Source organism: Vitis vinifera, chromosome 6, assembly GCF_030704535.1.
Source record: "Vitis vinifera cultivar Pinot Noir 40024 chromosome 6, ASM3070453v1".
Classification (NCBI taxonomy): domain Eukaryota; kingdom Viridiplantae; phylum Streptophyta; class Magnoliopsida; order Vitales; family Vitaceae; genus Vitis; species Vitis vinifera.
Window position 1 is genome coordinate 909,357 of NC_081810.1, and position 23,418 is coordinate 932,774.

At 37.7% G+C, this 23,418-nt stretch overlaps 3 protein-coding genes across 4 annotated transcripts; 2 read left to right on the forward strand and 1 right to left on the reverse strand.

Annotated features, from left to right (window-relative positions):
* Window positions 1-133: 133 nt before the first annotated feature.
* On the forward strand, window positions 134-8,051 carry LOC100241673 (probable CoA ligase CCL12). Its single transcript, XM_059737323.1, is given in 15 exon segments — window positions 134-417; window positions 1,495-1,624; window positions 1,705-1,863; window positions 1,866-1,966; window positions 2,078-2,279; window positions 2,934-2,974; window positions 3,735-3,863; window positions 4,058-4,131; window positions 4,217-4,437; window positions 5,686-5,780; window positions 5,867-6,083; window positions 6,348-6,473; window positions 6,836-6,934; window positions 7,219-7,425; window positions 7,669-8,051. Coding segments are annotated over 15 exon segments (2,184 nt in total). The 5' UTR covers window positions 134-148; the 3' UTR covers window positions 7,783-8,051.
* Window positions 8,052-10,175: 2,124 nt separating this feature from the next.
* Window positions 10,176-18,177, forward strand: LOC100246794 (probable CoA ligase CCL12). 2 transcript variants are annotated; one of them, XM_002285665.4, is made up of 14 exons: window positions 10,176-10,597; window positions 11,648-11,777; window positions 11,857-12,116; window positions 12,275-12,476; window positions 13,171-13,211; window positions 14,036-14,164; window positions 14,358-14,431; window positions 14,528-14,748; window positions 15,887-15,981; window positions 16,068-16,284; window positions 16,549-16,674; window positions 17,026-17,124; window positions 17,424-17,630; window positions 17,868-18,177. In XM_002285665.4, the coding sequence occupies exons 1-14, from the start codon at window positions 10,242-10,244 to the stop codon at window positions 17,979-17,981; spliced, it is 2,271 nt and encodes a 756-aa protein (XP_002285701.2). In that variant the 5' UTR covers window positions 10,176-10,241; the 3' UTR covers window positions 17,982-18,177. The 2 variants fall into 2 exon arrangements, with proteins under 2 accessions (XP_002285701.2, XP_010651363.1); XM_010653061.3 differs by lacking the exon at window positions 10,176-10,597 and adding an exon at window positions 10,609-11,017.
* A 286-nt stretch (window positions 18,178-18,463) lies between these two features.
* On the reverse strand, window positions 18,464-19,917 carry LOC100251923 (feruloyl CoA ortho-hydroxylase F6H1-3). Its single transcript, XM_002285662.5, has 2 exons — window positions 19,372-19,917; window positions 18,464-19,235 (listed from the first exon to the last, which is right to left on the reverse strand). Exons 1-2 carry the CDS (start codon window positions 19,875-19,877, stop codon window positions 18,665-18,667), a joined length of 1,077 nt encoding a protein of 358 aa, XP_002285698.1. The 5' UTR covers window positions 19,878-19,917; the 3' UTR covers window positions 18,464-18,664.
* Window positions 19,918-23,418: the final 3,501 nt, after the last annotated feature.

Sequence of the window (23,418 nt, forward strand, 5' to 3'; positions counted from 1 at the left end):
CGTTCGCCTGTGGGCATTTTAGTCATTTCAGATCCCTGTTCCAGAATACGCACGTGATGGTCATTTGACTACTTTCTCCACCGGACACCTTCGCGTCCTCCAAGTACCAAACTCCCATCATTGCAGGCAGGGGGAGGGATGTTTGGAGATGGGGATGAGGGTAGCTGAAGTGGGGGTTGGGGAGCTGGTGAAGGCGGGGTTATCCATGGAAGAAGCTCAAGAATTTAAGAGAATTTTGAAGGCAGCAGTGGGCGGAGCCAGAGGGTCGGACCCAAGTGAGGTGTGGTGCGAGGTGGTGGCTCGGAGGGTGCTGAGCCCTTCGCACCCACATGGGTTGCACCAGCTGGTATTCCACTCGGTCTATGCTGAATGGGATGAGTCCACCAGAGGCCCTCCTCTCTACTGGTTCCCTTCTCTGTAATAATATTCACCCTCACCCTAACACCCTACACTCCCATCACACCTGATCCTACCAGGTCAGCATGTGGTGGGTCATCTGATGACGTGGCAAGATCATGTTGGTTGCCATTTTGTGATGCTTTGCAGACCCCCTCTGGCTTCTTGCATGTACTTGTACCTGTTTTTGCATTGAAGGTGGCTTGGGCCCATGTGTGTTTTTTTTCTGTGATTTTGCCACATCATCATGTGCCCACTTGGGTGGGGTCATGTGATGGCGTGGCAACATCATGTGGGTTGTGGGTTGTGATTTTGTCCATCTGCTTGTGTGCTGTTATTTGTTTGCAGTGGAGGTGCTTGTGGTTTTGCGTACTAGTGTTTGTGGCTATTGTTTTGTCTTGGGGGTGTGCAGTTACTGTTACTGGTCTAGAATGGTGGCCTTACCAACCCACTTTGTGATTAATTTATTTCATAGTTACTAGAGTTTAATTTGAAGCGTTTCAATCATTTTCAGTCCAAATCAGTTACTTTGGGTGGGACGAGAACTTTCAAGATTTTTGGCTAAGATAGACAACTTGGAACTGTTGTTTTTATCTGTTTTTCTTCAAATGTATACATTTTGGACCTATTAGCATTTCTAAGTTTATTGGTCAGTGGATCAATATCCTAAATTTGGATTTTGAATTTGTCTTTCTTTCCTGATTTAGTTTCTACATGCATACAAGTGAAATTTGATTTTGAGGAGAGCTTGAAGAGCTGGCTTGAATGTGTGTTAGATGCAACCTCCACTTGTTTGTGGGGGGTTTTGCTAAGCAACTCAGCATAGTTGGTGTCTAAGATCCTGTTGAATCAATGTGCTTTTTTCAATTGCAAATTGAACTTAACCAATCTCATCCAAGAAATGCTTGTACTGTATGTTTTTCCATGAATGTAATCCATTATACAATGAGGCCACATTATGCTAGTTCTGTGGTTCATGTATGCATGTGAGCTTTAAAGTAGTTGTTCTGCTTGAATTAGTACTAATTGAGTGGTCTTCATTGCTATAAGTTATTGGTATTTGGTTTCCAACTGATCCCAGGTTTCTTTTTTTGTTAGATATGAGTCTAAGCATACAAACTTGGGTAGATTGATGGAAACCTATGGTCCACGGCTACTAGGGTTATCATACAAAGATCCTATAACAAGTCACAGTCTCTTTCAGAAGTTCTCTGTTCAAAATCCTGAGGTTTGTCCTGATTTTTTATGCATACATTTTGCAGAGAATTGTTTTTTTGTTTGAGTTTAATGTTTGTGAATGATTTTCAGGTCTACTGGTCGATGGTTCTAAAAGAGCTTTCAGTTTTGTTCCATAGAGCCCCAAGGTGCATTCTAGATACAACTGACAAATCAAAGCATGGGGGAACATGGCTTCCTGGTGCGGTTTTGAATATTGCTGAATGCTGTTTGCTACCTGTAAGTTACCCGAGAAAAAGCATGATAACAGTTTGGCTGTTGTATGGAGAGATAAAGGCAATGATGATTCTCCTGTTAATCAGATGACATTAAAAGAACTCCGAGAACAAGTAATGTATGATTTTTATGATATACCTCTGTTTCCACCACATTCATTAAGCATGTACTCTGGCATAGTGTCTTTGTTATTTCTCTTTTGCTTATGTCCTAACAACATGGTTCACAGGTTGGTGGCAAATGCACTAGATGCTACTTTCACAAAGGGTGATGCTATTGCAATTGACATGCCGATGACAGTCTATGCAGTTATTATATATTTGGCAATTGTTCTAGCAGGATTTGTTGTTGTATCAATAGCCGACAGCTTTGCAGCCAAGGAAATCACAACTCGTTTGCGTGTTTCAAAAGCAAAGGGTATCTTCACTCAGGTAAAATTTCTACTTCTAGAGGCACCATCTTATGCATCAAATAGTTGAGAAGGATCACCAGAAAAGCAACCAACTTGTTCCCACATGTTTATTTTTCCTCTCTCATGATGCATTTTCTTAATGAAGATATGGTTTATATGATATTGTATATTAGTATCTTTGGTAGAAATTGCCTAAGAATGGAGTATATCTGCTGGTGATTTTTTAATGTATGTTTCAACCCCATAAATGACTTAAAATAATCAAATGTGGGGATATATTATCTATCAATTGTGTCTTTCTGCATACTGTCAAATCTTAAATATATTCACTGTCAAATAAGCGATCATTGTGACCATGGAACACTTCTTTTCTTATTTTTGTTTGCATACATAAGAACCCTAGAGCAGGCTGGTGCCAATGCGCAGGGGCCATTTAGCACTTGAACAGCAGGCTTTCTTAGATGAAACAGAGAGAAATGATCATGGAAGTTGCCTAAACTTTTCACACCTGTAAAACCTCTGTTCTTCAAGATTTCTGCTAGAAGGTTTGGTTAATAATAGTAAAGTTAAAAAAAAAAATTTCTTGCTCCATTATCTATTTTAGTACATGGAGTCTTCAATTTTTGCTCTAGTTTTCTGATGTTTTATTTTGTAAATCTTATTCTGCATTCAGGACTTCATTGTAAGAAGAGGTCGAAAATTTCCTTTGTACAGGTAAAAGATCACTCTTTTTTCCCTTTTTTTAGTGATCTCTTTACAGATGCTAGCTTTTGGGAACATATTTGGGGCAATTAAGTGTCAATCTGTAGGTCTTCTGGTCTATATAGGGTTTTATTTTCCTCACACTTGTTTATATGAGTCATATAACTTAGAAGATACTAGATTTTGCTACTAACAAGTATCTATAGTATAGTAATGAAGTCATATATATGTTATATTAATTTTTTTTTCTAGTTGCTCATAAAAGAGTTGAAGATCTTGACATGGACATACTGACTTTCTAATGAAACAGAGTGTCCGTTTGAACTTCCTAAACCAGTCAATAGGAAAAATTAGCTCCCAAAACTCTTATGAATCCAAAATGGATTGGTGGTTAGAACATGTCAACTGGGCTTAGAGAATAAGCTTATTCAACCTAGGTCCCTTTTTCTGGAAGTTCCTTTTCTTTGAAAGCGGGAAGGAGAGTGGTAGGCAAATCAATTTTGTTGTAAGCACCAAATTTCAGTGTTTTCTTGTACTAAAACTTGATTGAATCTTTAATTATCCCTGAAGTCCCTCAACAACTTTGGTTAATCAACCAAACTTTCCTTCAAAATTTTATTTAAGTGGCAAAGTTGCTTTCCCCCCAAAACTTAGTAGATGTGCTAATTACCACTCAAAAGCTCTTTTGGATCTAGTACTAGATTAGACCTGGACGTAGTTTTGTATTCGTGACTGCTGCTATCATGATGGCTATTTGTGTTTTTCCTCACAGTCGAGTTGTAGAAGCTGCTCCACATAAAGTGATTCTGCTCCCTGCAATAGGAAAAGATGTAAATGTTCAATTAAGAGAACAAGATTTATCATGGAAAGATTTCCTTTCCCGTGCTGATCATCTTCCAAGGTAATGTAAACACCTTTGGTGTTAGTTCACTTAGCTGGAATAAGTATTTTTGTGATTGATGGACATGTCTATAAACCACACGTCATACTGAAGTTGTGTTTTTGTGCGTGTAGCACTCAATTTGAGTAGTTTCTTGCAGACTTCCTATTATGTATTATATGCTAGGCTGACAAATTTTTTGACATTTTTCACAGACCAAATTACTACTCACCGGTCTATCAACCAATAGATGCTGTGACTAATATCCTCTTTTCATCAGGAACCACGGGTAGAGATTACCTAACCACAAAAATTGTTGTTTGCTCTGCTCTGGTATTTCCTTCTATGAATATAAAATGATTTCCTCTCAACAGGAGATCCTAAAGCTATTCCATGGACTCAAGTTTCTCCAATTCGATCTGCTGCTGATGCATGGGCACAGTCCAATATTCAAGTTGGAGATGTCCTTTGTTGGCCCACAAATTTAGGATGGATGATGGGACCTTTTATAATTTATGCATCCTTTCTAACTGGTGCAGCTCTAGCTCTCTATCATGGATCTCCTCTTGACCGTGGCTTTGGAAAGTTTGTTCAGGTGAATCCCTCAACACTTATTTAAAAGATGCCCCATTGATCTATTTGACTAGGCCATATCTGGTTGGCAGGAACCACGAATTCCATTCTAATTCAATTCTTGATTCCAATGTTTGGATACATTATCGAGAAGGGAAATCCTACTTGTTCCTCCTATAATTGCCTCGATCCCCCACCCATTGACTAATATTTGTTTCTGCTAGAGCAGGAAGAATTCTTGTTTCCATGTCTATGGAAATCATATAAAAAGCAAGAGAAGAGATCCCATGTTCAAGCTTTCCACTCAATAGGTGTGCGACTTGTTGGAGTGTAGGATATACATCATGGGCTCATGGGCCAAAATCCTATAAACTTGAGCTTTTAGGACAATTGGTTATCTAACATGGTATCAATGTCGTTTGATGGGAGGTAAGGTGTTTGAATCTCACCGCATGTTTATTTCCCCACTTTATTAAACCCATGTTTAAGCCCAAAACAGAGGCTACTCATGAGGTAAGGTGTTGGAGTATATGATATGCATTGTGGGCCCAAATCCTATAAGGCTTCAGCCTTTGGGAAAATTGGTTGTCTAACATAACTGCTTGACATCCACAACTCTAGGAAATGTTTCAGTGTTAGTCCATAACTCCAGAGTTTTTTTTTTTTCTCCTTTTTTCCTGGAAATTTCTCCAATTCCAATTTTCACTTAATTTTGTATCCATACATTGGAAATTTTTAATGGGAACCATATTATCTGATCCCTTGATTCCTATTATGATTCCTGGTCCTCCATTCTGCTTCCAAACATCGACATGGCCTTATGAGGGGTACAATTTTTTGACTATGTTATTTTAAGACAAATGTTCTCATTAAGTATGTTGGTTTTAGGTGTGCTTTCTTTCGAAGTGCCACTTGAATCTGGTTCTTACTTATCTCTGGGCTTTGATGAGAAAGGAAAAACTTTCTTATATAATCATTGGCTGGCATTGGTGTGCTTGTGTGTATGTGTGGGTGTCTCTCTCTCCCTTTTAAAACTCTGAAATATGTATTTGTCATAATATATTCAAATAATGTTGGTATCAATTCTATGTTGCTTTTGGATTGAAGGATAGCTCATCCTTATATCTTTTGGCTTGAAGGATAGCTCAGCCAGAACCATTAGTACTAGTTCATTTCAAACATGATGAAACTTCCTGTTTGCAGGCCTACCTTCTCCATCACCAATAAAAGTAACCAACCTTAATTTGCTTTATCTGTTATGCATGTTCAGGATGCGGGAGTAACTATCTTGGGTACAGTTCCAAGCCTAGTGAAGACTTGGAAGAATACGGGATGTATGGAAGGCTTAGATTGGACAAAGATAAAGTAATCATCTTATTGAACTTCAATAATTCTGTCAATTTTTATATTATGTCCAAGAAATGAAGTTAAAAGAATATCAATCTATGCAGGTCATTTGCTTCCACCGGAGAAACATCCAACGTTGATGATGACCTTTGGCTTTCTTCAAGGGCTCATTACAAACCCATTATTGAATGTTGTGGAGGCACAGAGCTTGCTTCAAGCTACATCCAAGGAAGCATGTTTCAACCGCAAGCTTTTGGAGCATTTAGCAGCACTGCGATGACAACAGGCTTTGTCATTCTAGATGAAAATGGTGTTCCCTATGTAAGACCATGTACTAGCAGTTGTTTACTTGGTTCTACTCCTCCAAAATTGTTCCACTTTCTATGCTGGTTTGATAACTATATGGAAGGGTGCTGCACTTTTTCAACTTTTTGGACAAAATGGCTGCATCACCACTGTACTGTAATTGGCTATAGATCAGCACTTGCTTTAGTTTTTTTGCAGAAGTGAAAACCATTTTGGAGGAAACAAACATACCATCCTAGGGTGTTTATATTTAAACATATGTGATCAACTATGTGACAGCCAGACGATCAACCTTGTGTTGGTGAAGTGGGTTTGTTCCCTCTAATCATGGGAGCAACTGATCGGTTACTAAATGCTGACCATGAGGAGGTCTACTTCAAGGGAATGCCAATTTACAAAGGAATGGTACGCTGATTGGAATAGTGCTTATTTGTGATATTTCTGGAAAAATACAATTCACATTTAGATATGATCATGAATGTACACATTGCTACAACTTGCCAACTCCATAAACACGGTTCTTCCAAATGTTGTGTTAGTCGCCTTGTGTTTTGTTGCTGGCTGACCACCCATGTTATACAATAAACAAATTCACAAGGAACAACTCTGTGTATGATATTTTGTTTGTTCTGAATTGTTCATCAAACTTGAGTGATTATATTATCATCAAGCAAACCCTTATACACAAATAATGGATTAGTAATTTAGAGTGATATTGCAAGTGTTCTTACTTAACTTCATATACATATATGTATATATATTGGCAGCACCTCAGGAAACATGGGGACATCATTAAGAGAACCGTAGGAGGTTATTTTGTTGTACAAGGCAGAGCTGATGACACCATGAATCTTGGAGGCATCAAGGTACCACATTCTTCTTAGTCCTTTCTCTGTTTTAGAAGTGTTCATGATGCAAGTTACAAGCTCACTCAATAGACAATAAGCCTCTGGTAGACAGGAAAAGTATGAACTAAGAAAACATTTAATGATATGGTTCAGTCAATCTGATAAAAAAAGAATACTTGCTTGGATTTTGTGTGTTCACACATTGAATTTTAAGCTCACCTGATTCTCAATTCTTTTAAATGTTGGCCTATGATTAAAATACTTCAACTCTACCTAAAACTGTGTCCTTTTGTGATATGCAGACAAGTTCAGTTGAAATTGAACGTGTGTGTGACAAGGCTGATGAAAGTATTTTGGAGAGTGCTGCAATTAGCACTGCACCACTAAATGGCGGTCCAGAAATGTTAGTTGTATTTGTGGTTCTGAAGAAAGGATACAATTGTGAACCCGATGAACTGAAGATGAAATTCTCAAAAGCCATACAGAGGAACCTTAACCCTCTGTTTAAGGTAATGCCCTCTCTTTGAATTCCTTTGGTGAATCATATTCCCTTATAGTTGAACTTGAGGGATTATTGGACATCATGCTGCTATCAAACTGATTGGATCCCTGAATTGATGATTAAAATGGATTGGAATCACTATAAAAGATTGTGATAAGTGATTAAAACCATCCAGTTCTAGGAAATGTTTGAGTACATGTTCATTTTGAGTTGATGAGTGTATGATGCAAACTGTTTGACTGATTGACAGGTGAGCTTTGTTAAGATTGTGCCCGAGTTTCCTCGAACTGCTTCTAACAAGATACTGAGGCGAGTTTTGAGGGACCAAATTAAGCACGAGCTTTCAGTTTGGAGTCGAATTTAAAGCGACATCATCAATTGTTGTGGGTGTGATAACTTTTGAGAGATGTGTGATTGGATTATCCCAAAGGTCATTGTGTCAATGTTACTAATAAGACATGTATTTCTTACAATCATAATAATGACCTATCATCATAATATTATTATCAATGAGGTGAAGGCAGGATGTAGCTTGCCTTTTCTGTTTGGTTCATAAGAAAGTTTCATCACTAAGATTAGTCCTTCCAACTATAAGAACTTGGATTTGATAATAAACCGTACTAATTTTCACCATTCAATTTTCTTTTGCCTCATGTTTAGGGTTTTGTACTATGGTTCATCAACATTTGCTTCGGATTTAAACTTATTTTGGTATTCTACAATAATTTACCAACCTTGTTTATGGTTTTGTGATATCCCACATTGATTAGGGGATGAAATTTTTACTACTATATATTTAATTGACATTTTTTTTAGTAGACATTTTTTTAAAGTTGTGAGGATTTATTAGACCAACAACAAACAATATTTATGCTAGAGGGAGCAAATCATGATAAATTATATATTAGAGTCAATCTTTGATCTGAGCGTGTTCACATTGATTAGAAGGTGAATGTCTTGATGCTATATATGTAACGAGTTTCTCTTAACTGGTAATGTGTGTTTTAAAGCTATGAGGGCCCATGAGACTCATAGCGATTAGACGAGAGTGAATTCTCTCTGTGATTTATGATTTTTCTTCACTATTCAATATTCCTCTGCACGCCCTCCCCACACAGCACCTGAATGACTGTCTGGTTTGTCTTCACAGCCTTGTTGGATGGTTTGATGGTTGTAGCTTTCTCCTTCTCAAGCAGCACTCATTCATCTGCTTCTGGGAATATTGTCTAGTTTTTGAGTTGTAAGAGAAGCTGGAAAGAGATACCCTACCTTGTATGAGGCCTTCAGCCTTTAAGCTTCACTCTTAATTCATCACTAAGCAAACTCTACTTACCATACACCATGCTTTCCTTTCTAAACAATCTCATTTGTATCAGTACAAGCTCCATTCTTCTGTGAACTAGCCCAGTGGAAGACAATGGGTAGCAGGGTTGATCTCAGCCTCTCAAAGAGAACCAGAAAGCCAATGCAGCCCCAACCCAGAAGATACAATCTGAATCTGAGCTCGGAGACTGGCCGCCCCGAGCTTGATGCAACTGATGGATGGTGAAGCAGAAGCAGCAAAGATGATGGTTCAGAGCAATGGAAGAATGAAGAAGAAATGCAGCAACTCACCGGGCAGCCACTTTGCAGAGGAAGAAGAGAAGCAGCAGCCGAGTTCGGTGGTGAAACAAGGAAAACACGGTGTGAAGGGGCTGAGATTGAGGGGAATGGTGAGTAGGCGTGTCAAAATCTTGAGCCATTTGATCAAAAGGATCATATAACTCTTGAGAGGAGACGAGCTTTCTTTTCTAATCAATTTGTAGGAAGTTAAAAGCTCTTTTCCAAGTCCGAACGAATTATTTTGGGAGAACCGTCATGATTTTATTTAAAGAAAATTTCAAAATATTAAAATTATTCCGTTTAAATCATAATTTTTTATTCAACACGACTAAACAAAGACCTAGTTAAGATAAGATTGATGGGTCATGACTTAAATTTGGTACGTCCATTAGCATGATTTTGTATCCGAATTTATTTTTTCATTGGTATATTTGTTTTCTATTTTTCATATTTTTAACCTTAAATATCAACCATATTGTAAAATGAGAAAATAAATTAAAGTTATATTTTTATCAATACCATTTTATTTCCCTAAATAATAAAATTTAGAAGGTAAATTTAAAATTGTCCCATAGTATCAAATTATCTAATACAAAATATTAAAATTAAAGAAGATAATACAATAATAATAGTATGTTTTAATAGTCTTGGACGGTATTTTTTGTTGAATTAAAAAATTAAAAAATTAAATATTTTTTATTAAATTAAAAATAACTTATTAATATTAATTAATACAACTAAAATGAACCTTTTATCAACTAATAAATAAATACCATTATCGTATGACAAAATGCAATTGTTAATAAGCAAGAAAGAAATAAGAGATTTCTAACCAACATATATTTTATTTATTATATTAACATTTTTAATTTTATAAATAAAATATTTTTAAATATATAAAAAATTGAGATTAGGCATAATTATATTAATGATAATTTTTGGGTTTATGAATGGAAAAGTTTAGGTCAGTGGCCTGGATCCGTTCCCTGATTTTGATGCTTAATTGTTTGTACCTTTTTTAAACCTTAAAAAGTCAGTGGCACCTACTTTTCCGCAAATTCTAGCTCAACAGTTGTACCAAAATGACCAGATAAATGACCCCAAGGTGCTTCTGTGGGCATTTTAGTCATTTCGTATCCCTTTGATTCACAATGCGCACGTGATGATCAGGCGCCCACCTTCCCCGCTCTCACCTGCTCCTCTAAATATCAAACTCTCACCATGGCAAGCAAAGGGAAGAGGGAGATCCTAGAGAGAGAAAGTCTGCCACTTTCATCGATCTTAGAAAGAGAAGGGGGTGGTCTGGAGATGGGGATGAGGGTAGCTGAAGTGGGAGTGGGGGAGCTGGTGAAGGCGGGATTATCCATGGAAGAAGCTCAAGAATTTGAGAGAATTTTGAAGGCAGCAGTGGGCGGAGCCAGAGGGTCGGACCCAAGTGAGGTGTGGCGCGAGGTGGTGGCTCGGAGGGTGCTGAGCCCATCGCACCCACATGGGTTGCACCGGCTGGTCTTCCACTCGGTCTATGCTGAATGGGATGAGTCCATCAGAGGCCCTCCTCTCTACTGGTTCCCTTCTCTGTAATAATCTTCCCCCGCACCCTAACACCCTACACCCTCATCACACCTTATCCTTCTATGTCAGCATGTGGTGGGTCATCTGCTGACGTGGAAAGATCATGTTGGTTGCCATTTTGTGATGCTTTACAAACCCCCTCTCTGCCTCCTTGGATGTGTTAGTATCTGTTTTTGCATTGAAGGTAGTTTGTGCCCATATGTGTTTCATGATTTTGCCTCGTCATCATGGGCCCACTTGGGTGGGTCATGTGATGACATGGAAAAATCATGTGGGGTGTGGGTTATTGATGGTGGGTTGTAATGTTTTGCTGCTCCCTCCCTATCTGCTTGTCTTCCAGTATTTGTTTGCAGTGGAGGTGCTTGTGGTTTTGTGTATTTGTGTATTTGTGTCGGTGGCTATTGTTTTCTCTGGGGGGTGTGCAGGTACTGTTACTGGGCTAGAAATGTGGCCTCACCAATCCACTTTGTGGTTAATTTCAATCATTTTCAGTCCATATCAATTATTCTGTGTGGGAAGAGAACTTTCAAGATTTTTGGCTAAGATAGACAACTTGGAACTGTTGTTTTCGTCTCTTTCTCTTCACATGGATGCATTCTGGACCTATTAGCATATCTATGTTTATTGGTCAGTGGATGAACGCCCTAAATTTGGATTGTGAATGTGTCTTTCTTTCATGATTTAGTTTCTGCATGCATTCAAGTGAAGTAAGATTTTGAGGAGAGCTTTAGAAATGCAACTTCTACTTGTTTGTGAGGTTTTGTTAATCAACTCAACAGAGTTGGTGTCTAAGATCCCCGTTAAATTGATGTGCATTTTTCAATTACAAATTGAACTTAACCAATCTCATCCCGGAAATGCTTCTACTATATGTTTTTCCATGAATATAATTCATTGTACAATGAAGCCACATTATGTTAATTATGTGATTAATGTATGCATGTAAGCTTTAAAGTAGTTTTTTCTGCTTGAATCAGTACTAATCTAATGGTCTGCATTGCTATTAGTTATTGGTCTTTGGTTTCCAACTGGTCCCAGGTTTCTTTTTTTGTCAGATATGAGTCTATGCATACGAACTTGGGTAGATTGATGGAAACCTATGGTCCACGGCTACTAGGGTTATCATACAAGGATCCTATAACAAGTTACAGCCTCTTTCAGAAGTTCTCTGTTCAAAATCTTGAGGTTTGTCCTGATATTTATGCATACATTTTGCAGAGAATTGTTTTTTCATTCGAGTTTAATGTTTGTAAATGATTTTCAGGTCTACTGGTCGATGGTTCTAAAAGAGCTTTCAGTTTTGTTCCATAGAGCCCCAAGGTGCATCCTAGATACAACTGACAAATCAAAGCATGGGGGAACATGGCTTCCTGGTGCGGTTTTGAATATTGCTGAATGTTGTTTGCTACCTGTAAGTTACCCGAGAAAGCATGATAACAGTTTGGCTGTTGTATGGAGAGATGAAGGCAATGATGATTCTCCTGTTAATCGGTTGACATTAAAAGAACTCCGAGAACAAGTAATGTATGGTTTTTAGGATCTCCCTCTGTTTCCATTTACATTATTTGAACCCTGTCAGGATGAATACACCATATTTAAGTGCCACATTCACTAAGCATGTACTCTGGCATATTGTTGTTTGTCTTTCTTTTTTACTTATGTGCTAACAAGATGGTTCACAGGATGGTGGCAAATGTGTTGGATGCTACTTTCTCAAAGGGCGATGCAATTGCGATTGACATGCCGATGACAGTCCATGCAGTTATCATATACTTGGCAATTGTTCTAGCAGGATTTGTTGTTGTATCAATAGCCGACAGCTTTGCAGCCAAGGAAATTGCAACTCGTTTGCACGTTTCAAAAGCAAAGGGTATCTTCACTCAGGTAAACTTTTACTTCTATAGGCACCATCATATGCATCAATTAGTAATGAAAGATCACCAGAAACGCAACCAACTTGTTCACAAATGTTTATTTTTCCTCCCTCATCATGCGTTTTCTTAATGAAGACATGATTTCTTTAATATTGTATATTAGTATCTTTTGTGGAAATTGCCTGAGAATTGAGTATATCTGCTAGTAATTTTGTAATTTATGTTTCAACCCCATAAATGACTTAAAATGATCAAATGTGAGGACATATTACCTATCAATTGTGTCTTTCTGTGTACCGTCAAATCTTAAATATATTCATTGTCAATAAGCTGTCATCATGACCATTGTACACTTTCTTTCTTATTTTTATTTACATACATAAAAGCCCTTGAGCAGGCTGGTTCCAATGCCCAGGTGCCATTTCTCACTTGAACAGCAGGTTTCTTAGTTGAAACAGAGAGAAATAAGTCATGGAAGTTGCCTAAACTTTTCACACCTGTAAAAGTTCTGTTCTTCAAGATTTTTGCTAGCGGATTTGGTTAATAGTAGTAAAGTTACAAATTTTGTTGCTCAATATTGTTTTCATGCTCCATTTTCTACTTTAGTGGATGGAGTCTTCAATTTTTGCTCTAGTTTTCTGATGTTTTACTTGCATATATCTACTTTTATTTTGTAAATGATTCCAATCTTTTTCTGCACTCAGGACTTCATTGTAAGAGGGGGTCGAAAATTTCCTTTGTACAGGTAAAAGATCTCTCTCTCTCTCTCTCTTTCAGCTTCTGCTAGATGTCAACTTTTTCCCTCCATTTCTCACGAAAGAGCCTTACCCCACATACACCTTTAGAGTGATTTCTTTACCAGATGCTAGCTTTTGAGAACATATATGACGCAAAGTGTTACTCTGTGGGTCTTCCGGTCTATATGGGATTTTGTTTTCTGCACATTTATATGAGTTGTATAACTCAGAAGATACTAGACTTTAGCTACTAACAAGTATCTATAGTATGGTCATGAAGTCATATATATGTTATATTATTTTTATTTTCTAGTTGCTCATATGAAAGAGTTGAAGATCGTGACATAGACATACTAACTTTCGAGTGAAATGGAGTGTCCGTTTCAACTTCCTAAACCTATCAATAGGAAAAATGAGCTCCCAAAACTCTTTTGAATCCAAAATGGAATGTTGGTCAGAGCATGTCAAATGGGCTAAGAGAATAAGCTTATTCAATGAAAGTCCATTTTTCATGAAGTTCCTTTTCTTTGAAAGCTGGAAGGAGAGCGATAGGCAAATCACTTTTTCTGTAAGCACCAAATTTCATTGTTTTATTGTACTAAAACTTGATTGAATCTTTAAATATGCCTGAAGTCCCTCAAAAACTCTTGTTAATCAACCAAACTTTCTTTCAAAATTTTATTTTAGTAGCAAAGCTGCTTTCCCCCCAAAACTTAGTAGATGTGCTAATTAGCACTCAAAAGCTCTTGTGGATATAGTCCTAGATTAGACCTGGATGAAGTTTTGTATGTGTGACTGCTTTCATGATGGCTATTTGTGTTTTTCCTCTCAGTCGAGTTGTAGAAGCTGCTCCACATAAAGTGATTGTGCTCCCTGCAATTGGAACAGATGTAGATGTTCAATTAAGAGAACAAGATTTATCATGGAAAGATTTCCTTTCCCATGCTGATCATCTTCCAAGGTAATGCAAACACCTTTGGTGTTAGTTGTTTTGCTGGAATAAGTATGCTTGTGATTGATGGACGTGTCTATAAATCCCATCTAAGACTGAAGTTGTGTTTTTGTTTGTGTAGCACTCAATTTGAATAGTTTCTTGCAGACTTCCTATATGTATTATATACTGGACTGACAATTTTTTTGACATTTTTTCACAGACCGAATAACTACTCACCTGTCTATCAACCAATAGATGCTGTGACTAATATCCTCTTTTCATCTGGAACCACAGGTGCAGATTACCTAAACATGAAAGTTCTTGTTTGCTCTACTCTGGTATTTCCTATTACGAATATCAAATGATTTCCTCTCTCTTGACTTTCAACAGGAGATCCTAAAGCTATTCCATGGACTCAAGTTTCTCCAATTAGATCTTCTGCTGATGCATGGGCACAGATCAATATTCAAGTTGGAGATGTCTTCTGCTGGCCAACAAATCTAGGATGGGTGATGGGACCTACTATACTTTATGCATCATTTCTAACTGGTGCAGCTCTAGCTCTCTATCATGGATCTCCTCTTGACCGTGGCTTTGGAAAGTTTGTTCAGGTGAATCCCTCAACACTTATTTAAAAGTTGCCCCATTGATCTATTTGACTAGGCCATATCTGGTTGGCAGGAACCACGAATTCCATTCTGATTCAATTCTTGATTCCAATGTTTGGAATACATTACCGAGAAGGGAAATCCTACTTGTTCCTCCTATAATTGCCTCAACCCCCCACCCACTGTCTAATATTTTGTTTCTGCTAGAGGAGGGAAAATTGTTGTTTCCATGTCTATGGAAATCATATAAAAAGCAAGAGAGGAAATCATATAGGAGCGAAGCTTATTTGGAGTGCATGATATACATTGTGGGCCCGAATGATACAAGCTTAAGCTTTTGGGACGATTGGTTGTCTAACACGGTAGTACAACCTCATTTAAGAGGAGGTCATGTGTTTGAATCTAACCACGTATTTATTTCCCCAACTTTATTAAACCCATGTGTAAGCTCAAAAAAGAGGCTACTCATGAGGGAGGGTGTTGGAGTGTATGATATACATTGTGGCCCCAAATCCTACAAGTTTAGGCTTTTAGAAAAATTGGTTGTTTAACACAACTGCTTGGCATCTAAAACTCCAGGAAATGTTTTAGTGAAGTCCATAATTCCTGAGCACCATTTTCTTTTCTCCACTCAAGTCCATTTGCATCCAAACATTGGAAACTTGGAATGGGAACTACACAATCTGATCCTTGATTCCAATTATGATTCCTGGCTCTCCATTCTGATTCCAAATGACCTTATGAGTGGTACAATTCTTACACTATGTTATTTTAAGAAAAATGTTCTCATTAAGTATGTTGGTCTTGGGTGTGCTTTCTTTCAAAATGCTATTTGAATCAGATTCTTACTTATCTCTGGACATTGACGAGAAAGTAAAACTTTCTAATATAATCATTGGCTGGCCCTGCTCTGGGTGTGTGTGTCTCTCTCTTTTAAAACTCTGAAATATGTTTTTGTCATTATATTCAAATAAAGTTGGTACCAATTCTATGTAGCTTTTGGATTGAAGGATAGCTCATCCAGAACTGTTAATACTAGTTCATTTCAAACATGATGAAACTTCTTGTTTGCAGGCCTACCTTCTTCATCACCAATGAAAGAAATTAACCTTAATTTGCTCTATCTGTCATGTATGTTCAGGATGCGGGAGTAACTGTCTTGGGTACAGTTCCAAGCCTAGTGAAGACTTGGAAAAATACAGGATGCATGGAAGGCTTAGATTGGACAAAGATAAAGTAATCATCTTATTGAACTTCAATAGTTTTGTCAATTTTTATAGTATTTCCAAAAAATGAAGTTACAAGTATATCAATCTATGCAGGTCGTTTGCTTCCACTGGAGAAACATCCAATGTTGATGACGACCTTTGGCTTTCTTCAAGGGCTTATTACAAACCCATTATTGAATGTTGTGGAGGCACAGAGCTTGCTTCAAGCTACATCCAAGGAAGCGTGTTGCAACCTCAAGCTTTTGGAACTTTTAGCACTGCTGCAATGACAACAGGCTTTGTCATTCTTGATGAAAATGGTGTTCCCTATGTAAGACCATTAACTAGCAGTTGTTTAATTGGTTCTACTCCTCCAAAATTGTTCCACTTTCCATGCTGGTTTGATAACTATATGGAAGGGTGCTGCACTTTTTCAACTTTTTGGACAAAATGGTTGCATCACCTCTGTACTGTAATTGGCTATCAGTCGGCACTTGCTTTAGTTTTTTTGCAGAAGTGAAAACAATTTTGGAGGAAACAAACATACCATCCTAGGGTGTTTATATTTAAACATATGTGATCAACTATGTGACAGCCAGACGATCAACCTTGTGTTGGTGAAGTGGGTTTGTTCCCTCTAATCATGGGAGCAACTGATTGGTTACTAAATGCTGACCATGAGGAGGTCTACTTCAAGGGAATGCCAATGTACAAAGGAATGGTATGCTGATTTGAACAGTGCTTATTTGTGTATTTCTGGAAAAATACAATTTACATTCAGATATGACCATAACTGTACACATTGCTACAACTTGCCAATTCCAAAAGCACAGCTCTTCCAAATATCATGTTAGTCATCTTGTATTTTGTTGTTGACTAACCACCCATGTTATACAATAAACAAATTCACAAGGAACAACTCTATAGAATATTTTGTTTGTTCTGAAGAGTTCATTAAACTTTAGTGATTATATAATTATTAAGCAAACCCTAATACACAAATATTGAATTAGTGATTAAAAGTGATATTGCAAGTGTTCTTACACAAATTCATATACATATACATCGGCAGCACCTCAGGAGACATGGGGACATCATTAAGAGGACTGTAGGAGGCTATTTTGTTGTACAAGGCAGAGCTGATGACACCATGAATCTTGGGGGCATCAAGGTACCACATTCTTCTCAGTCCTTTCTCTCTTTTGTAAGTGCTCATGATGTAAGTTACAAGCTTACTCAATAGCCAATGAGCCTGCCATATGCCACAAGGTAGACATGAAAAGTATGAACTAAGAAAGAATTTAAAGATGTGGTTTGTTCAATCTAATAGACAAAGAATACTTCCTTGGATTCTGTGTTTACGCAATGAGTTTGAAGTTCACATAGTCCTCAATTTTAATTTTAAATGTAGGTATTTACTTAAATAGTTCATAAACACAACCTAAAACTGTCTTTTTTTGTGATATGCAGACAAGTTCAGTTGAAATTGAACGTGTGTGTGACAAGGCTGATGAAAGTGTTTTGGAAAGTGCTGCAATTAGTACTGCACCACTAAATGGTGGTCCAGAACTGTTGGTTGTATTTGTGGTACTGAAGAAAGGATATGATTGTGAACCCAATGAACTGAAGATGAAATTCTCAAAAGCCATACAGCGGAACCTTAACCCTTTGTTTAAGGTAATGCCCTCTCTTTGATTTCCCTTTGGTGAATGATATTCCCTTGCAGTTGAACTCAGGGGTTATTTAACTCATGCTGCTATCAAACTGATTGAATCCCTGAATTCTGAATTAAAATGGAGTGGTATCACTATATTCGACTGTAATAAGTGATTAAAACCATCCATTTCTAGATGTTTGAGTGCATGATCATTTTGAGTTGATGAGTATGATGCAAACTGATTGACTGATTGACAGGTGAACTTTGTTAAGATTGTCCCCGAGTTTCCTCGAACTGCTTCTAACAAGATACTGAGGCGAGTTTTGAGGGACCAAATTAAGCATGAGCTTTCAGTTCGGAGTAGAATTTAAAGCAACATCATCAATTGTTTGTGGGTGTGATATGAACTTTTGAGAGATGTATGATTAGATTATCCTAAAGGTCAGTGTGTCAATGTTACTAATAAGACATGTATTTTTTATAATTATAATAATGATCTATCATCATCATTATATTATCAATGAAGTGAAGGCAGGATGTAGCTTGCCTTTTCTGTTTGGTTGGTAAGAATGTTGTATGCTTAGCTAGCTTATTTTCTTGGAAAGACTTCTTAGAACAGAGCCTGGAAAGGCTAGGGAAACAAATGGATTACTGAAGTTCCCCAATTTGATGCTTGCTAGCTTTGATATGTTATGTATTACCAACCCCACTGACCTCCTCCAGTATCACCCAGTACTCATCACCACTTGTGGTTGCCAAGCTAAGAAAGCTCTGTTCCTGGTTGTAGCTTGAAGCTAAGTTCATTTCTGGAAATGTTGCAGCAGCAACTCTTTCTCTTCACCTAACAGTTCACAAATGGTTCTAGGCTTTGCTGCTATAAAACTTTGGATTAGACATGGATGCCCATATCAAATTACATGTGATTATAGATGGAAACAGGTACAAACAACTTGGATTCTCGTCTTCCTTAACATGTTCTCACACACAACCATCATGCTGGGTTGTTTATTCTTCTTATTATTTGTATTATTACTAGAGAAGTAGAGTCAAAGCGTCATATCTTTGCAAATTCAACAGTGTTCTTCCCATCATGTGCCTTCCTGAAGAAGTGCTTCACATAATCTGAGTAGAGAACTTGCTTGTACAGTGGTTCCTCTCCTCCCTCAAGCAACTCTGGCAAAGGACCGATGACCTCGCTTGGCCTTGGGTTCACAAAGATTGGAACTGACACCCTGTTGCTGCTCCCATTGGCAATGACACGGTGCTCAACGCTCTTGTATCGTCCATTGCTCATTATCTGTAGGGCATCGCCAATGTTGATCACAAGCGATCCCCTTATAGGTGGAACATGAACCCAGGTATCATGAACTCCCTTCACATAGAGGCCACCAATGTCATCTTGGAGGAGGACAGTGAGGGTTGAAACATCAGAGTGTCGCCCTACTCCCACTGTCAGTTCAGGATTAGGACAAATCGGGTAGTAGTTAAGGTTAATCCTCATTGAACCCATCAAGAGAGACTCTTTCTTTTCATCAATTTCCTTCACATTTAGCCTCCTCATCAGCACATCCAGCAGCTGCCTGATGACTAGCTCAGACCTCTTCATATACTCCAGTGCTTGATCCCTGAAAAGGCATAATTAAAACAATTAGTTAGGCCCTTCTAAACTCAAAACCTGAGTTTTGTTTACGATAATGATGATAAACTAGATTACTCATTTTGCATGTGTGCATGAAGGCCATAGTTTTCTATTATCATTACTTGCATACACTAGGCCACAGTGCAGAAGCCTCATCCTCTGAGACATAGAAGAGACTAAGATAATCTTTCCACTCCAAGCTCTTCTCTGCCTGAGGAGTAAAGCTTGTCCCGAACCTCACACTGTTACTATTAGAATTCTCCTTCGAGTACTTCTTCTTCTCCTCTCCAGGCAACGCAAAGAACCGATGAGTTGCCTCCTTCACATCCTCAAGTACACCAATGGGGACTCCATGATTAACAACCTGGAAGAACCCCCACTTCTCAGCTGCATCACATATCAGTTCAGCCACCTTTGGATCATCCAAACCTGCCATATCGATCACTGGTATGCACTTTTCACATACTACTTTGCTTGCATCAATCCTCTCTTCAGGGGGTTGGATGAACTGCTTGGGAAGGGATGGAAGCTTCATTTCTGAGAGACCCTTTACTCCATGGCCTTGGTTCACAACAAAGTCAGTGATATCCCATGAGTTGGTGGCTGATACCACCATTGTTGGAGCCATCTCCGGAGCAGAAAGGGCCTGAGGAGAGGTGGTGGTGGGTGGTGGTGTAATTCCATCCCATGCAACAAGTATTTATACGGTTTTTTTTTTCTTCAAAGAATGTAGCATAGCTTCTTTAATTTGATTGCATTTTGCATGCCTTCCATGGAAACTGCATTAAGCTTCATGTTTGTCAATTGATGACTTGATGATCTTGATTTCATCATTTACGATCATGACATGTTACCCAACATCAGACCGTCCAAATTTTGATCAACATAATGGTATGAAATATGGGGGGTTGGTGCCAAGGGGGTTGGTGCCAAAGGGGTTGGTGCACATTAAGAAGGATGAATTGCATGTATATGTCTATATATATATAATACATATTCATAGTTGTGGCATGTAAAATGCAATTGATTTTGGGGTGGTGACTTCATCATCCAAGCAATGGCTAACTAATTTGAATTTTCTTTTTCCTTGGGTTGAGTTTCTGCATTTATGAACTTTTTTTAATATATATATATTGATGATGGTAAAAAATAAATTTCAAATTCGGAATCATAGTTGAGTAGTTGTAGTAAGAAATGTTAAGAGTAGTTTTCAGAGCCTTAAGAGCACCCAGAGAGGCTGGGATTTTACCTGAGAGTTGGTTGTTTGACGAGTCTAATAAAGTGTAGATATCAAGGTTGTGGGTAGAGAGACCTTGCTTGGACTTATTCCAATTCACTATCAAGTCGTTAAGCTCCTGAGAGACTTCGCCTTCGTATCTTTCTGATGGGGCCACCACTACTACATAGCTTATTGAATTAATGGAGAATGATGTGGGGAAAAATGATGCGGGGAAATCCGGTGTCTCAATCATTCCAGTAAAATTGCCAAACCCTTCTGGGATTCCTCCAGTGAGGTTGTTTTTTGAGACGTCAAGAATTTGGAGATTACTGAGATAGGAAAGAGTTTGAGGGATTGAACCTTGGAGGGTGTTGTTGCTTAGGCTCAAAAATCGCAGGTTGGAGAGTTGGGAAAGAAAACTTGGAAATTCACCTGGAATATTGTTGTCCCAGAAAACTTGTTTCTACCCAATGCAAGAATTTTGATTTCTCGAGAAAATGTGGTTGGAAGCTCTCCCGAGAACTCATTGGAAGAGAAATCGATGTAAGTCAGCCTGCCTTGAGGGTCAAACGCTGGGAAAGCGTTGCCAGATAATTTGTTTCCAGACAGGTCCAACCATAGTAGTTCGGGAATCTGTGAGATGGATGGAGGAATAAGCCCGGAGAAGTTGTTCCCTGCCAACATAAGAATCCTCAGCTCCTTTGCATCTCCAATGTTTTCGGGCAGCTCCCCAAAGAAATGGTTCCGTGAGAGAGCAAGCATCAACAGACGACTTTGAGAAAAAAGGCAAGTTGAAAGAGAACCTCTAAGTTCATCATCTGATAGAATCTCCCCCAGAAGTTTCATTTCAACAAGCCACTGTGGGAATTCTCCTTTCTGAGCTGGTTCTCACTCAAAACCAGAGAAACTAGTCTCTTTAGTGTAGAAATCCAATGTGGGATTTCTCCTGCAAGACCACAGGATTTCATAGATAATTGATGCAGCATGCTCTTTGGCGCTATTTTCAAACTGTTATTCCAACTATAAGATGGTTTCCTCCAAGAAACAAGTCCATGAGGCCATCCAAATCAAACAACCAAGATGGAATTTCTCCGGTGAGCGAGTTGTTCTCCAGGTCAAGTATTTCCAACTTTCTCAGTTTCTCCATCGACCAGGGGATTCCGCCAGTCAGCTTGTTGTTCCTCAACGACAGACAGAAGATGTTGGATGAGTTTCCAATGCCAGCCAGGATTTCCATGGATAAATCATTGCGACTCAAGTCCAATACTTCTAACTCTTTCAAATTCAAAACAGAAGTAGGAATACCACCTGAAAATTTGTTCCCTTGAAGTGACAGATGCTTCAACTTTGTGAGGTTTCCAATTTCTTCAAGGATTTTTCCATTCAGAAAATGATTATAAGACAACTTTACAACCCTCAAGTTCTTAAGAGTGGCCACTTCAGGACTCACGACTTCCATGGAGAAAATTATTACTCAAATCCAGATACTGAAGATGCTGCATGCAATTTTCAGAATTATTATTAAAGATTAAAAAAAGATTATTTAAAATTTTCGATATAAATAAAAAGATATTATAAATGTTTGTCATTTATTTGTATGAAAAGGTACTATTTTATTTATATTTAAAAAGTTAAAAAAAAATGAAAAAAAAAATCACTTAAAATAATTTTTTATTTAAAATTATATATAATCAAGGAGACAAAGTGGGACAAAAATCATACCCAAATCCACCCCAAACTCGTTTTGAATTTTTGAGAAGTTTCCAAACTCATTTTCAACTTGTTTATCTTCATTTCAAACTTTGTTCACCATAGGGAGGGATGAATAATAATAATAAAATAAAAACATACTCAATTGCCATTCTACATAAGGTGAAACAAAACAAGGGTAGCGTAATATCATTAACGTAGAACCACTTTAAACCAATTTTATTATGACTCTAATTAATCTATCTAATGAGGAAAAAGTTTTTTGTTTCCACTTCCACTAATTTTGATGTATTGGTTCCCTTGGAATTTTTTTATTTTTTATTCCCATACCTAGGGATCAAAACTAAAAACCTCAATAAGTTATTTTTTATTTCCTTTCTAATTTGACTTAAAAGGGTTTGGTGATTGCTAGCTTTGATATCTTATGTATTACCAACCCCACTGACCTAGCTCCTCCAGTATCACTCAGTACTCATCACCACTTGTGGTTGCCAAGATAAGAAAGCTCTGTTCCTGATTGTAGCTTGAAGCTAAGTTCATTTCTAGAAATGTTGCAGCAGCAACTCTTTCTCTTCACCTAACAGTCCATAAATGGTTCTACGCTTTGCTGTTGTGAAACTTTGGATTAGACATAGATGTAAAATATTTACATAATCATATAGATTAATCAGACATGATTACAAACTAATAATAGGAAATCACTATAAAAAACATATCTGTTTGAGTCATCATAACAAACCGTGATTGATTGTTGCAATCAAGTCTTCTTCTTTATGATTTTGATAACAATTATGGTATCTCAATGGAAAAACAAAAAAACCATTTTTATCTAGATTAAAGGAGGGACTTAGCATAACTCAAATTGAGTTTTCATTGGACCCTCCCATAATGGGCTTCAATGAGACTCATAGCATATACTTGCCACTCAACTGAACTTCTACTCAAAAAAATGCAAAACTCAATCCAAAATATGATCATTAGTTAATTAGGTTCATTATATATAATAGACTATCCATTAACCCGTTTTTGCAAATACAAATTATTCAATTAATGTTAACCCATGTAAAAAAAATTTCCAACAATAGATGTCATATCAAATTACATGTGATTATAGATAGACACAGGTACAAACAGCTCTGATTCTCGTCTTCCTTAACATGTTCTCACACACGACCATCATGCAGGGACGTTGTTTATTCTTCTTATTATTTGTGTTATTACTAGAGAAGTAGAGTCGGGG

Excerpts from the sequence above, each read along its gene's own strand:
- LOC100251923 (XM_002285662.5), bottom strand. The coding sequence starts at position 19,877 with ATGGCTCCAACAATGGTGGTATCAGCCACCAACTCATGGGATATCACT. Across the intron at positions 19,236-19,371 it reads CTGTGGCCTAGTGTATGCAA|GGATCAAGCACTGGAGTATA; the intron begins GTAATGATAATA and ends ATGCCTTTTCAG.
- LOC100246794 (XM_002285665.4), top strand. The coding sequence starts at position 10,242 with ATGGCAAGCAAAGGGAAGAGGGAGATCCTAGAGAGAGAAAGTCTGCCA. Across the intron at positions 12,117-12,274 it reads GAACTCCGAGAACAAGTAAT|GATGGTGGCAAATGTGTTGG; the intron begins GTATGGTTTTTA and ends GATGGTTCACAG. Across the intron at positions 16,675-17,025 it reads TGCCAATGTACAAAGGAATG|CACCTCAGGAGACATGGGGA; the intron begins GTATGCTGATTT and ends ATACATCGGCAG.